The sequence below is a fragment of the Rhinatrema bivittatum genome, chromosome 5, assembly GCF_901001135.1.
Source record: "Rhinatrema bivittatum chromosome 5, aRhiBiv1.1, whole genome shotgun sequence".
In the NCBI taxonomy this organism is placed as follows: domain Eukaryota; kingdom Metazoa; phylum Chordata; class Amphibia; order Gymnophiona; family Rhinatrematidae; genus Rhinatrema; species Rhinatrema bivittatum.
In genome coordinates this window covers 6,770,515-6,786,244 of record NC_042619.1, presented here as the reverse complement: position 1 = coordinate 6,786,244, position 15,730 = coordinate 6,770,515, and the positions used below count along the sequence as shown (strand labels likewise).

Below are 15,730 nucleotides of genomic sequence, written 5' to 3'. Positions count from 1 at the left end.
TGTGTAGCCACACCTTTGCACAGCCTGGCATTCGACCTCTCGGTCACTTCCTCTGTGCCTCCCCTTGCTTCTTGCTTACGTCTGTATGAAAGATGCTGCATTAATAAAGCTATACGTTACTCTCTGACCGATGACGTCTTTCTGCAAGGCTCAGGATTCCTAAATATCATTCATTCATTAGCCTGATCTCACCACTAAGATTCAGTTGGCTGAATTGTGAGTTTTAATCATAAAGGCAGAACTGCCAAGTTACCCCACGCCAGGAGGAAGACTTTATGGCCACTCCTGGCTTTTTATCTATGGTCCCGAGTGCAGTGCGGTATTTATCATCCCTGATTCTACCCATGGACTTCAATACTGCAGGTCTCGTAATCCAGCAGAGGTCCAGGACTGGCCTAAAATCTGCCTCCTGGAACTGGGTCATTGGCAGCCCTGCAACACATACCTGATAACACAAGAGCCTGACTTCTGAAACCGCAACAGATGACAGCATAAGGAGCCCAGCGCGGTCACTGGGGAGAGCTGTGCGGTCTCATTACACAGATTTCAGGGGCAAAGGTGCTGTGACTTGCACCCCACTCCACAAACCAGTGCTCCAGGTGGAATATTTAATTGGAAATGTCAGAAGCACTGAGATCACAAGGCACCGCTCTTCCTTTTGCATTAATAATTAAATAAATCGTACTGCTGGGGTTGCTACTTCTTCAAACTATTACACCATGTGGAGTGAATTTTCAAAACAAAATCAGCATATATACGTGTAAGTAGCTTGTACACATGTACACGTTATTTTATACTGCAATAAACTGTTTCCCCCAATAAACCAGACTCTCATTTCATACAGATTGTTGTTGAAGTAATGACTGTCATAATAAGCGCTGCAGGTTAGAGAAACCTTCATTGCCTTATTAATAACCTTAGGTCATTGTCCATATATCATTGTTTCACCAAATTTTTCATATGAATTTTTTATTTTGTTGCAAATAAAACCACACTTTTCTGGCTTCAAGGCATTGTTTCCCAAATCAACACACAGCACTATTTGCTTGCCTTCCACTATATTGTCACATGAGTCAATGATCTGCATCAGGGGATCACTTATATTTATTCACAAAACACTGTGTTGCGTGGTAACATTCTTGTCCATCTTTCATATTATCTTAGAGGCAGCATTGTCACTCACTTTGGTGCCAAAATCACACCTGCCGCTGAATATACCCAGATATCCTAAAGTTAGCCAGATAAGTTTATCCAACTAACTTTACGACAGGTCTATGGGAAGAGTAGAGTAGTAGTACCAGCTCCTCCCTGATACGCCCATTCCCTGTATATTTTATGTTATATGTTTTCAATTTATGTATGTTTATGCTGTTCGCTGCTTTGAACTTTGTTTTTGGAAGCAGACACTGTAAGGGTCATGGTGAGATATAAATGATAATCTTGCACAATGCAGGGCAATGGTGACATCTACACAGCCACCTGTTCATCCACGATGGATTGTTGACCAGGGGATCCACAGCGTGTGCTGTACTTGGGTGCAATTTCTGTGCATTGTTATGTTCATTGAAGCAGGATTGCACTAGAAGAACTCAAGGAAAAGATAATGGTTGTTTGGATAGACATTTTATTATCTGTGCATGCAGTGCTTAGATCTTGATATTCTTTTCTGTTGCAACATTTTGATGATCTTGCTCCGGATCTGCTTGGTTTTTGCACCATACACAATGGGGTTTAGCACAGGGGGAACAAGAAGGTAGACATTGGCCATGAAGATGGGGATTTGTGAGAGGGTATTGTTGCCAGACCGATGTACCACAGACAGGCCAATCAGGGGGATGTAGAATATTAAGACAGCACAGATATGGGCTGTGCAGGTACCAAAGGCTTTGATACCTGCTTCCTCTGATACCAGGCTGATCACACTCTTGATGATCAAAATGTAAGATATTGCAATGAACAATGAGTCAATCCCCATGACAGACAGAATAATGAACAAACCATAGATGTTGTTGACTCGGATGTTCGCACATGCCAGGTTCATGGCATCTTGATGCAAGCAGAATGAATGAGTCAGAAGATTGCTTCTACAGAATGGAAGACGCTTGATAAGAAGAGGTATGGGGATCATTACGGCTATACCTCTGCCTAAAATGACCAATCCAATTTTTGCAATCATCGAGTGGGTTAAGATGGAGGTGTACCTCAGAGGGTGACATATGGCAATGTAGCGATCAACGGCCATAGCCACCAGAATACCAGATTCTAAGGCTGAAAGGAAATGAATGAAGAACATTTGGGCCAGGCAGGCATCAAAAGAAATTTCTGTCCAGTTGAGCCAAAGAAGAGCCAGCATTCTTGGCATGGTGCATGAAGATAGAAGTAGATCAATGAAGGAAAGCATACAAAGGAAGATGTACATGGGCTCATGAAGGCTGTATTCTGTCTTTATAGCAAATATAATGGTGCAGTTTCCTAAAAGTGCAATGACATACATGGAGCACAGGGGGAAAGCGATCCAGATGTGGAAATCTTCCAGCCCAGGAATCCCAGTCAAGATAAATGTTGAAATGCTGACGTTAGTTGTATTGACCAAGGTCATGATGCGATATCAGTCCTCAATATTGTGTCAATAAAGCTTCATTTCCTGGAAATGAGAACAAATGAGAATCATTGACCTGACCATGACCTGACCAGTCCTGCTGCTTCTGGAAATGCCCTTTGGGATAAACTAAATTCAGTGGCAGATAAAAACCACCAGGCCTACTTAGTCTACCCAAGCTTTCTCCCGGCTGCAATATCACAGATTCTACTTCATCTCCGGTTTTACCTTCGCTGCCTCTCAGCTAAAGATCCTCTGTGCTAGTTCCTTTCTCTTCTGTTTTTACCAACACTACTACTGCTACTTATCACATCTATAGTGCTACTCAATGTACGCAGCGCTATAAAAAAATTCACATAAGAAGGCAGTCCCTGCTTAATAGAGTTTACAGCCTAAGCAAGGCAAACATACAGGGCAGAAGCAGTCAAAAGAGAATTTGCCTTCACCACCTTCCCCGGGAGGCTCATCGATGATTGGTACAGAGGCATTATCATCACTAGGAATGGAGATCTCCCTGACACTAAGGTGATCAGACACATTGCTTTGGGTTCTGATATTAAAATGGTCCAGGGTATTCACCAAACGCCATACAGCATCCATGCAAAGCAGCTCCTATGTAAATAAAATAATCTGGCTGCTTTAGAAATTGGTCAGCCACATTATTTTACCTACACCTTTTAGAAAAATGATAATCGTGGGAGTACTGAGACCCTAATGTGGGTCCTGACAGTCTCATTGTAGATTTAAAGGGCCATGCGGCACAAGAAGTGAGCCCTCTAAAAAAAAATCCTTCCCACCCCTGGGCTGCCAACTGATGCAGGCCAGCAACCCAAACCCCCCGAAAAATAAAGTTAAAGAAGCCACGCAATGCCGAGTCCCTCCCCCCACCACCCAGCTCCTCATGTGTTGCAGTCTCCCAAAATAGACCCCCCCCTTTTCAATATACAAGTAGGCTGGCCAAGAAAATCATTGGTAGGGTAGTGGCAACCCAGCCCATATCCCCTCGACCCCCCCCAAGCCCAATAAAGAACAGTGACAATCTGCCAAAGTAGAGGGCCCCAGGCCCGTCAGAGCCATAATCCAAAATGGCACTGACCCAACCTTGCCCGTGTCATGTGCCGCTTTCAAGGTTTAGCTGGTTAAATTGGAATTTATCCAGATAAGGAGCGAGCAAGTGCTATACTCTCATATTTTTACGTATAACTTTTAAAATATACCCGTGGAGATTTTACCTCTGTAATTTGCATGCATTTACCCCCATAAGTCGAGTTTCACATGCGTTGTTGGGAGATTTCCTAACATGCACGTGGCAATGGAATTACCAGTTTTACCAATTAGTCTACCAGTTTGCCCAGTCCGTTTTCAGGTCATCGAGAACTTCTTGGCTCTTCAGACTGAACTCGTCCCATTTCACCCAATCAGTATTTCCATTTTAACATGTTTACGGATGTAAATATTTACGAGCAAGCTGCCAAATTTACATATGTAAATTGCTTATAAAATAGTAACTTACTCTCATAAATGTTGGCTCCGCCCTGGAATACCCCTGGCTCGCCCCTTTTTTTGCCCGCACAAATTTAATTGTGGACCCTCACTTACGCGTGTATTTTGAGGTTTCAAAATAGCATATATGCGAGTATATGGTAATCCCACGTGTATGTGCTGATTTCTACGCATGCAAACTCTTTGAAAATTCACCTTTTAGATTGTTAAGTTCCTTGGGGCCGGCACCTGTTTTATCTGAATAACGAATAATAGTGCATAGCCTCCTTGATCATTATTTGAAAGGCAGTTTGCATCAATGGCAATGGCTGAGATGTGGGAAAACCAACCGGGGAGACGCTGGGGATATAAGAACCTGTCGACCCCCTGGGTCTTGGTGAGGAGTGGAAGCAGCCTACAAAAAGTTTGCTTCTGCAAGAGGCTTTCCTGAGACCTCTCCAAACGTGAAGAGCTGCCGGGCAGCGCGGTTAACCGATTCATTCTCACGAGTTCTTTTTCTCTGGATAGTCAGTGACATATGACAAGTGATGGGCGAGGCTCTGCAGAAGGGGTTAGTGTCTCCGTACATTGCTAGCAGTTACTGGAGTGGTTGTAGCACACAGGGCTGAGTACTTTTCTGTTACGTATATTTTATGTATCATCACCGTAAAATTCCTAAAATCTAGAGGATGTGAATGAGGAGACGAGGCATGGGGGTGGCTTGCGGGAATGACAGCTACTACCTGGTGATTAATAACCTTATTCAATAAACACACACACGGTTAATGTGACTCCAACATTGCTCTATGCTTCAACGGCAAGAGAAAATGTGGAAAAAAGGATTTGCATTCAAAATAAGCAGAGGAGTAGCTTGCTTGTTGCGGTGGTTACTACCCCAAACCAAATAAGCCTGATACTTCACTTGGAATACATATCCACCGCAGCTCACTGCTTCAACGGCAGGGGGAATGAAGAAAAGAGGATTTATATTCAGACAACAACCAACAAGGACTGAATTGCACAGGCTGGGTAAACAAATAAGAGTGGGTGTAGCTTGCTTATTGCAGCAGTTACTACCCCTAACCAATTAAGGGGGTCATTTACCAGACGGATCACACGCGAAAAGTCCCTTATCACGTGCGATACCAAGATGGGGATGGAGTCGGCCCTGGAAGAGGAGGAGTCGTGGCGTCACTGGGGCCGACTCCGTGAAGACGAAAAGGTAAGGGCCTTTTCGCGTACTATTTCACGCCCAATAGCTACACCTTCTATGATGGCGCTATTGGGCGCGAAACCCGCAGCGATCGCACCGCGGAGGTGCGATCGCTGCCGGCTAGCGCAGGACCGCCCCCCCCCCCCCCCGTTTCGGCCCCCTGCCCCTCATTCCCTAAAGAATCGCAGGCCTGCGATACTTTAGAAAATGAGGCCCTAAGTTAGATATTTCACTTTGATGCGGCTCCGGCACTGCTCTCTGCATCAGTGGCAGGGGGGAAGGAAATTGGAACCAAAAAGTTACCAATAAGGGCCAAGAGTAACAGATAAGTATGAAAAAAATAAGTGTGAAAGCTTTCTGGGCAGACTGGATGGGCCATTTGGTCTTCTTTTCCGACATTTCTCTGTTTCTATATGTTTCTCCCCTTTAACGAGGATGTGGGTGCATATTAGTGCAATTTAATGTGCTTTCTTTTTTCTGTTTTGTTGTGCCAGGAGGTGACGGAGATTGTGGCAGCATCTGAACGTTACACTATAGAAATGATAAGCAGTAGTGGCAGGATCTCTGGCAGGTTATGATTCCTGCCAGTACTGCCTATCGTTATTTGATCCATCTGGCCTGAGTTTTTATATCTTGCTTTTCAGCAACCAGCAATGCAGCAGCAGCATCCTACAGATCTCCTCACCTCCCACATTAGAACACAGAACCCGACCCGGGAATCAGTCTCCATCTTACTCAGTAATCTGAGAGCACTGGCTGCGCCCAAGAGCCAACGTGGAGACCGGACGCTTCTGAGAGGCGAGCAACCGGATAATAATGTGCTTCAAAGCTCTGATGATTAGCATTTTATGAAGTAGATTGTGAACTGCTAACAGAGGTTTGAAGGGCTAATAGAGCAGGCAACACAATAATAATAATAATAGGGATTTCAATTACTCCAGTATTGACTGAGTGAAGTATGATTAAGGCTGTGAATGACTGCTTGATGGAGCAGCGGGTCCTGGCACTGATGAGATGGGCGGAGCTACTTTAGATCTACTTCTCAATGGAACGCAGGACCTGTTGCAAATTGTAATGTTGGTGGCAGGGCCTGGCATCTGTGATCATAATGCAATCAAATTTGACATAATCACTGGAGAGGGGACATTAAGTAAAACTACGGCAGAAGCATTTAACTCTAAAAAGGGAGTCTATGATAAAATGAGGAAATTAGTTAGAAGGAAACAAAAAAGGAATAGTTGAAACAGTTAAAGGGATTGTTTAAAAATACCACCTCGGACGCTCGGCTAAAGGGGTAGATTTTCAAAATTGCACGTGGGCGTACATGTGTGCATGCTATCTGGCGTGCGCAAGGGGCTGCACAATTGTGCACCCTGAGTGCTCCGATGCTTGCAGGCTTCACCTGTTCCCTCCCCCCCCCCCCCCCAATCTGACCTTCCCACCCCTTCTCACCCCTTCCCCTAACCTATCCCCTCAACCCTATCCTAAACCTAACCCTATCCTTAACCCCTGATGTGCTGGAGGCCTCTGGCCCTGCCCCCTCCCCGCCCCAGACCGCCCCTTTTGTAAAGCCCCAGGACTTGGATGCATCCTGGGGCTTTACACGTGTCGCCAGGCCTTTATAAAATAGGCCCGGTGTACATAGGGCTTTTAAAATCAGGCCCAAAATGTACTCCTTGCATTAAAAGAGGTGGATAGAAGATCAAATGACTGCCAGCATAGTTAAAACATGCAGTGAAAAAAAGCAGCAAAAGCGAATGGTCATCTTTTAAAAAATGGAAAGTGGGTCCAACTGAGGAAAATAGGAATAAGCATAAGCAATGGTAAATTAGATGTAAAATGTTAAGAAGGCAGACCAAGCGAGAATTTAAAGAGAAACTTGCCAGAATGACAAAAATAAATAATAGAATATTTTTCAAGTACATCAAAAGCAAGAAGGCTACAAGGGAATCAGCAGGAACACTAGATAACCAATGTAATTCAAGGTAATTCCTCCTGCTTTGAGTTAATTGTAAACCGGCGTGATGTGTTCCACGAACGTCGGTATATTAAAAGTTCTTACATAAATAAATAAATAAAAATAACCAGTTAGGTAAAAGGATTTCAAAGGGAGGATAAGGTCATAGCAGAAAAACTAATGAATTCTTTGGCTTGGTCTTTAATGAAGACAATGTGAAGGGATAGGGGGTGGAGATACACACACCAGTCATTCTTTGAAGATGTTGATTCAGTGCAATTGAAGCAAATCACTTTGAAACTGGAATATGTACTGGCACAAATCGGTAAGCTAAAAGGTAGCAAATCACCAGGACCTGAGGGAAATCAACCCAAAGTTCTGAAAAAAAAAAATATTAAATTGCTGACCTGTAACTGGTATTCTGTAACCTATTATTAAAATAATAGGGAGCGTAGACAATGTAATGACAATTTTTAAAAACATAGTAACAAAAAGGTTTGGATAAGTTCTTGGAGGAGAAGTCCATTACCTGCTATTAATCAATTTTACTTAGGGAATAGCCACTGCTATTAATTGCATCAGTAGCATGGGATCTTCTTGGTGTTTGGGTAATTGCCAGGTTCTTATGGCCTGGATTGGCCTCTGTTGGAAACAGGATGCTGGGCTTGATGGACCCTTGGTCTGACCCAGCATGGCACTTTCTTATGTTCTTATAGTAACATAGTAATGACGGCAGAAAAAGACCAAAATGGTCCATCTAGTCTGCCCAGCAAGCTTCCCAAGGTAGTAACTGCTGCTACGTGCAGGTTACCCCTACATTTTTGTTAAGGGTAAAAAATGAAGGGCTCCAGTGGTGATTCAAGAAATTACAGACCAGTGAGCCTGACGTTACTGTCAGGAAAAGTGGTAGAAGCTATTGTTAGGAACAAAATAAAATGGATAAACAAGCTTATTAAGGAAAAGTTAGCATACAGTTTTCAAAGGGAGGTTGTGCTTTATTAATCTATTAGAATTCTTTGAAGGTATAAATAAACGTAGATAAGGGTGAGTCAGTCACTAACATGAAGGCATGGAGTGGAGGAGTACTTAGTGGTTAAAGCAGCAGGCTGCAAGCCGAGGAAGCCAGGATTCAAATCCCACTGCTGCTTCTTAGGGCCTCAGGTTTTGTGTCTATGGGATAAAAGCTTAGTAAATGAGGTCCTTACACTGTAAAGCCTCCGGGGAAGGGAAATGCCCACAGTACCCGAATATGATCTGCTTTGAAGGGCCTGAAAGGTGGAGTATAAATAAATACATGAAAAGTGGAGTTGGATGTTGGGAAGACATTTGATAAAGTCCCCAGGAAGTTAAGGTAATGGCATAGGAGGTAATAATGTCCTGTTGTGGGCTGCTTATTGTATAAAGGATAGGAAACAAAGGGGGATTGGTTTTCCTCAACGGAAGAAAGTGAATAGTGGAATTCCCCTGGGGATCTGTACTCAAACATTAAAAACTGATCTAGAAAAAGACGCAGAGTGAGGTGGTGAGATTTGCAGAAAGCACAAAATAATTCTAAGGGGGCAATCCTGTTTTCCTTAGGGAAATCGATGCAGCAGGGGAACAGCAGGAGCTCTGTGGTCATTCCTCCTATTCTGGGGAACGTGAAATTCACAGAATCACTGATTGCGGGGATGAGGATGACTTTCACGCGTCTCCAGGTTCCCTCTGCAGCTGCACGTGGCTCGCGTCTGTGGGAGATGAAAGGATCGGGGCCAGATCTGATTGTTAGATGCCAAAACCAACGAGCAACGGAAACAGAATGAAATGAATACTCGCTTTAGTAAGAGGCAGGCTTAGTGAAAAGGCCCATGACCTTAGCGGATAAATGTGATTGCCAACAGGCGTCAGAGCACAGAATTGTGACTTCTGTCCGGCCCAGTTCAGCCCTGCATTGCACCTCCCACTGTATCACCCGAGTGATGGGGTAGCCCTGGTGGCCAGCGCAGCGAGGTCCAAATCTCGTCTCTCCCACTGTGTTCCTCGTGACCTTGGACGAGTCACTCCTTCACCTCTCCCTTGCCTCAAGAACAGACTTGCCCTTAGATTTATGAAAATGCTAAATTTATAGCAGAAATAGCGCCCACGATAAAAAAAAAAAAAGGGGGTGGTGTGCCTAGGGTAATTTCCCTGCTCCTGCATCGCTAGCGTTAAGGCCCTAACACGGAATGATATAAATGACCCTGTGGGATTGTAAGCCCTTCAGGCAGGGACCTGCCAACTGTACATGGATTTGTCACCTTCCAAGCTTCCCTTCTGTGTGGATTTGGAAAAGTGAGAAATGAAATCTCACACTTTCACTATTAGCGTGCAAAAGGGGACACTGCTTTGTCTTGCACCACACTTTACAGAGTTCATACTATATTAATAACTCTTATTATCCTGTCCTTTGAATTAACACGCCCGGCTCAGTTACATTATTTTAATACGACACTCACTCTTAAGCTTACCTAATGCACAATTCTCACATATTCCGCGTCAGAAGAAACCAGAATAATATTATAATGCAGTTTAATGTCCCATATTATCCAATATCCATGCAGGATAAGTACTCCTAAAATGCCTTACCACCTCAGAGATGGGTACGATGCACCTGATCCAGCTGTGGAACAACAACTGGCCCTCCGAGATGAGAAACGGACAAGAGTGAATGGGTAGAGAAAGAGCTGCCGCTGGTCCTCTGCCTGCTGAGGCAGGAGCTGGGAGAGCCGGGGCCAGGGTTAAGGTGAAGCGGCTCCCGCTAGACAGCGCAGGTCTCCACCCGTGCATCACCCGCTGCTGCAGGCTGGCAAGGATGCAGCTCCCTGCATCCCCATGAAGTCTCCCCAGGGTCTCGCCCGCCACTCACCAGACACCGTGCAGAGCAGGGCAGGGGGTGCAGACAGACCCCTCGCCGTCCCAGGGAGACACTGCCGAAGGAGGCACGCTGAGGCCAAGCCAGGGGAAAGTCTGAGGATGGGAATATTTACAGCGCAGGGGTGCTCGGGGGCGGCTGAACTGCTGGGAATCTCAGCCGCGCTGTCAGGGGGAAGAGTGATGGCTGCATCCTCAGGGCTGGGAATCGGGGGTAGGATGTGCTCCAAGCATCTCCTACAGTGCACAAAGAGGTCAGGCTCCTGGCTTGGCAGAAGCTGCTTCTGCTTCAGTAATAAGACGTTGAGTCATGATATTTATTTCCAGAGAAGAGGCCAGACCATGTCCCACTTTATAAAAAGCAGAAGGAAAAAAAGCTATGAAATACCAAACAAAACAATGGGCCAGGGACAAAGCATAAAACTTTTCTTATCTTGGCCTTTAATATAATAATAATAATAATAATACTATTCATGTTAATGGTGCCACTAGATGTAGGCACGCAGCACTGTACAGTGGTGATACAATAAGTACCTTTCCCAAAGAGCTTACCCACAGGAAAGAAAGATGCAGTGCCCTGCCCGAGGTGATCAGTAGGGAAGTGGGGAATGAACCCCTGGCTGGCCGTTCATTGCTATATTCACTGAGCCATCGCCCTCCTCTGCCAGGCGCGTCCATAGTTCCTGCACGTTGGGCCGGGTTAAACCTAAGCTGCTCCTGTGGGCGTTTTTAGGCTGGAGTACAACACCGTGGACAGCACAGCTAGTTATATATTTGTTATGCCCATAGCCCACATAATCCAAACTTGTAATAATAAACATTTATGGCTTCTCATGTAAAACCACGTCCCATTTTCAAAGGTAGGCTTGCTATTCTGACCTGCCCTGCTGCTCGTGCAAATAACAGGTTCAGCTGCTTTTAGCGCGTATCCCTTGTGGCCGCTAACCTTCAAATGGAAACAGCGAGTTTATCTGGGACAGCAGACTGCAGTGCACATGGGGTAAACACGGCTGCGCATCCGGCCAGCAACACAGGCAAATTCAAAGCCGGCCCCTAGCTGTACTGCCGTGCCTTGGGGTTGTAAGGAGAAAGAGGATGCTTTAAAGAGCTGATGTGGAGCCTCGCCAGAATGTAAGATCAGAAGTTTGCAACCGGTGAGAAAAAGCCAAGACTTTATCCAATGGAAAAACTTCCAAAATATCAGGCACGCCAGGAGAAAACCTGCTTTCAACAATGATAAAATAATGATTGAGGGGTAAGAACATGAGAGCATGCCATGCTGGGTCAGACCAAGGGTCCATCAAGCCCAGCATCCTGTTTCCAACAGAGGCCAAACCAGGCCACAAGAACCTGGCAATTACCCAAAAACTAAGAAGATCCCAAGCTACTGATGCAATTAATCGCAGTGGCTATTCCCTAAGTAAACTTGATTAATAGCCGTTAATGGACTTCTCCTCCAAGAACTTATCCAAACCTTTTATGAACCCAGCTACACTAACTGCACTAACCACATCCTCTGGCAACAAATTCCAGAGCTTTATTGTGCGTTGAGTGAAAAATAATTTTCTCTGATTAGTCTTAAATGTGCTACTTGCTAACTTCATGGAATGCCCCCTAGTCCTTCTATTATTCAAAAGTGTAAATAACCGAGTCACATCTACCCGTTCTAGACCTCTCATGATTTTAAACACCTCTATCATATCCCCCTCAGCCGTCTCTTCTCCAAGCTGAACAGCCCTAACCTCTTCAGCCTTTCCTCATAGGCTACGTTATCTATTATATTATCTATTTAACTATGCTACCCATCCCTATTACCTTCTCTGTTACAAAATATACCTAATGATAACTATTGTTTCTCTGTTACTCTGATATTTACTACTATTTATGCAATATATTCCTTTTGCTATACCATTATTATTTATGCTATCTTTTTGGCACCGTTTTTTACCCATGTTGCTACTATAACTTCCTATGACATTTCTCTAATTACTTACTGTACCTGTCATAAATTATTTGTAAACCAATGTGATATGTAAATTGAACACCAGTATATAAAAAGAAATAAACAAATAAATAAATAAATAGGGCAGCCATTCCTTGTCTCTTATCATTTTGGTAACCCTTCTCTGTACCTTCTCCATCGCAATTATATCTTTTTTGAGATGCGGCGACCAGAATTGTACACAGTATTCCAGGTGCGGTCTCACCATGGAGCGATACAGAGACATTATGACATTTTCCGTTTTATTCATCATTCCTTTTCTAATAATTCCTAACATTCTGTTTGCTTTTTTGACTGCCGCAGCACACTGAACCGACGATTTCAATGTGTTATCCACTATGACACCTAGATCTCTTTCTTGGGTTGTAGCACCTAATATGGAACCCAACATTGTGTAACTATAGCATGGGTTATTTTTCCCTATATGCATCACCTTGCACTTATCCACATTAAATTTCATCTGCCATTTGGATGCCCAATTTTCCAGTCTCACAAGGTCTTCCTGCAATTTATCACAATCTGCTTGTGATTTAACTACTCTGAATAATTTTGTATCATCTGCAATTTTGATTATCTCACTCGTCGTATTTCTTTCCAGATCATTTATAAATATATTGAAAAGCACCGGTCCAAGTACAGATCCCTGTACTTGGAATTTTCTCCACAGAGAAAATTGACCATTTAATCCTACTCTCTGTTTCCTGTCTTTTAGCCAGCTTGTAATCCACGAAAGGACATCGCCTCCTATCCCATGACTTTTTAGTTTTCCTAGAAGCCTCTCATGAGGGACTGTGTCAAATGCCTTCTGAAAATCCAAGTATACTATATCTACCGGTTCACCTTTATCCACATGTTTATTAACCCCTTCAAAAAAATGAAGATTTGTTAGGCAAGACTTGCCTTGGGTAAAGCCATGTTGACTGTGTTCCATTAAACCATGTCTTTCTATATGTTCTGTGATTTTGATCTATGGAATAGTTTTCACTATTCTTCGTAGCACCGAAGTCAGGCTCACTGGTCTATAATTTCCCAGATCACCCTTGGAGCCTTTTTTAAATATTGGGGCCAGATTGACAAACTAAAGAGTAGAAAATCACCTAGACTGGATGGTATGCACTCCAGGGTTCTGAAGGAACTCAAATATTGAAATTTCAGATCTATTAGTTAAAATATCTAACCTATCATTAAAATCATGCATTGCATCAGGGCCTGATTTTTAAAAATATTTATACACTTAAAACTGGGTTTTACATGTCTAAATTCACTTTCTCATGTAAGTGGGCTTTTGAAAATTGCTACAATATATGCCATTGAATTGACATAGATTTTACCCATGTTAAGTGCACTTAATGCGAGCAAATTGCTAGGATAGTATGTTACATTTACATGCATAACTCCTTTGAAAATGTACCTGTTAGTGTGTAAATGTTTTTGAAAATCAGGCCCTGTGTGCATGGGTTAAATATATGATTTTAGAGAAGCCACCACCACCTGAGGAAGAGCAGGCCTCTGATAAGGTGCTCTGGACTGGCTGTTTAGCAAAGTCCAAGGCAGTTGACATGAGTAAAGATATCATGGAGGCTTGCTACAAAGATCTCTAAGAAAGACAGATGACTGGAGATTGTCAGCAGTTTTCAAAGGAAATTCAGCAGGGACTTTTCTTTTTAAAATGTGCTTGCAGGCCCATGGGTACAAGGCAGGATTATTCTGAGGTGCTATTCAGAAGTTCATGCACAAGTTGCTATTTTGAAAGCTGTGTCTGGCTCTAATTAAGTCGCAGAAGTGAATTTGTGCTTGTGTTTTGTTTGCAGACTTTAGGTGGGATGTCTGGATTTAGTGGTGAGCGGGCTATGGTGAAGTACTGGAGGCTCCGGGTGAACTGGGGAAGGTGAAGGTGAAGGTGTGCATGCACAAGTATTTATTTATTTAAAATATTTCTCTTCCACCCATTGCAGAGTCCTAGACATGTTGTAAAATCGGGCGTAGATTTGTTCGCGCCGGGTTGCGTGAACAAATCTACATAACTTTAAAAATCTACCCCTTGTTGTTATAATTTTGAAATGCATAAGTAAAAAAATTTAAAAAAAATATATATCAGCTGATGAAGTTCTAGCAGCAAAGAACAGGGCATATAAGAGAAAAGGCTGTAGCCCGAATGTCGGCTAAACATGCGGCACAGCAAACCTAAGAGAAGGCACGCAGGGCTAACAAACACGTTTGACAAATAAGAGGGGACTCTTCCATTTATAACTAAGACTTTGAATTTCATTCTTTGTTGAGCAGGTAGACAATGGGGTCGACCTGGCTGCAGGGTCTGCAGCACTCAGAGCCTTTACACGAGGCTCAGGAAGGTGCATGGGAAGGGATTTGCAAAAATCTAAAGCAAAAGTCCTCCCCAGACTAAATGCATTTAACAGGTCTCAAGGTGCAGAGTTTATACTCCCGGATCTCAAAACCGTTTGAACCTGTAGCTTGAAAGATAAATTCTCAGCAAAATGGAAACCCAAATTACTGACAGAATCCGTAAAAGCGACTGGGACTCCATTTACCAAGAGCCTTAAACCGCTTGGCCAGGGAGAGGCAGAAAACCAAACCGAGCCTCTTTTTATTGGATTCAAAATTAACGGATTGGTCCACATCCACTTGTTTATTGCTGACAAACAGTTCTGTGCCTTCCCTAACCCCAAAATATAATCCTCTGAAACAGGAAACATCTGCTGGATGTCATCCACATAAAGCTTAAATGAAACTTGACAGGAATCCAAAAGTGGTTATAAATAAATCAGTGTTGATGATGACACCGACCCCTGTGGCAACACCTGATTTTAACTTAAAAACAAAAAAGATTCGAGCCAAACATTCAAAGAGATCTTTTACCCCTGTTTCTTTTCTCTACAGATAAGAAGTGCTTGAGATTTTAATCTAGAGGCTCCTGCCCGCAAGCTCTTATTATCTGATGCCGTTCCCTGTAGAGAAAAGAAACAGGGGTAAAAGATTTCTCTGAATGTTTGCCCTGAATCTTTTTTGTTTTTAAATATTATTGATTTGAAGTATTGTTCTGTTTTTTTGTGTGACATCTGCTTTTAATTCATACTGTGACAGGGTATATGAGAGACAACCCCAGGACCGATACAGACATCTAGTCCAGTCCACCTTAAATCCAGTAATGGCAGGGAATCCTGGCCCCTGGGGGGTGTTTCCCTAGGGAGTAGGAATAACTAGCCAGACCTGGGAGAGGAGAAGGCAGAGAAAGCCTAGGGAAGGCCAGTCCTGCTGAACTCCGAATTACGTTGCTCTCTTTGTTTTGAGAACTGCTAAGGTAAGCAGAGCTGTTTCTCCTTTGTACCATTAATAGAAAAAAGTTTATGAGAGAAGAGCCAGAGTCCAGCCTGAGTCTGGCCAGCCCAAGACTGCTCATGGTGTTGCAGATGGTGTCAGTTTGGGGATTTCTGCACTAAGCTTGGATCAAGCAGATAACCATGCCAAATGAGGGAAAAAAGGAAGGGAATTTTTTTCTCTGGGGCCTTTCCACTGCAGCAGCTGAGAAATTAATTTACAGCAGGCTAAGGAGGATAGTTCCACGTGGAG

At 43.5% G+C, this 15,730-nt stretch overlaps 1 protein-coding gene across 2 annotated transcripts; it reads right to left on the bottom strand.

The window, feature by feature from the left end:
* Positions 1-984: 984 nt before the first annotated feature.
* Positions 985-10,266, bottom strand: LOC115091756 (olfactory receptor 51E1-like). Of its 2 annotated transcripts, none has more exons than XM_029601934.1 (2): positions 9,856-10,266; positions 985-2,644 (listed from the first exon to the last, which is right to left on the bottom strand). In XM_029601934.1, the coding sequence occupies exon 2, from the start codon at positions 2,597-2,599 to the stop codon at positions 1,628-1,630; it is 972 nt and encodes a 323-aa protein (XP_029457794.1). In that variant the 5' UTR covers positions 2,600-2,644; positions 9,856-10,266; the 3' UTR covers positions 985-1,627. The 2 variants fall into 2 exon arrangements, with proteins under 2 accessions (XP_029457794.1, XP_029457795.1); XM_029601935.1 differs by having other exon boundaries at positions 10,136-10,266.
* Positions 10,267-15,730: the final 5,464 nt, after the last annotated feature.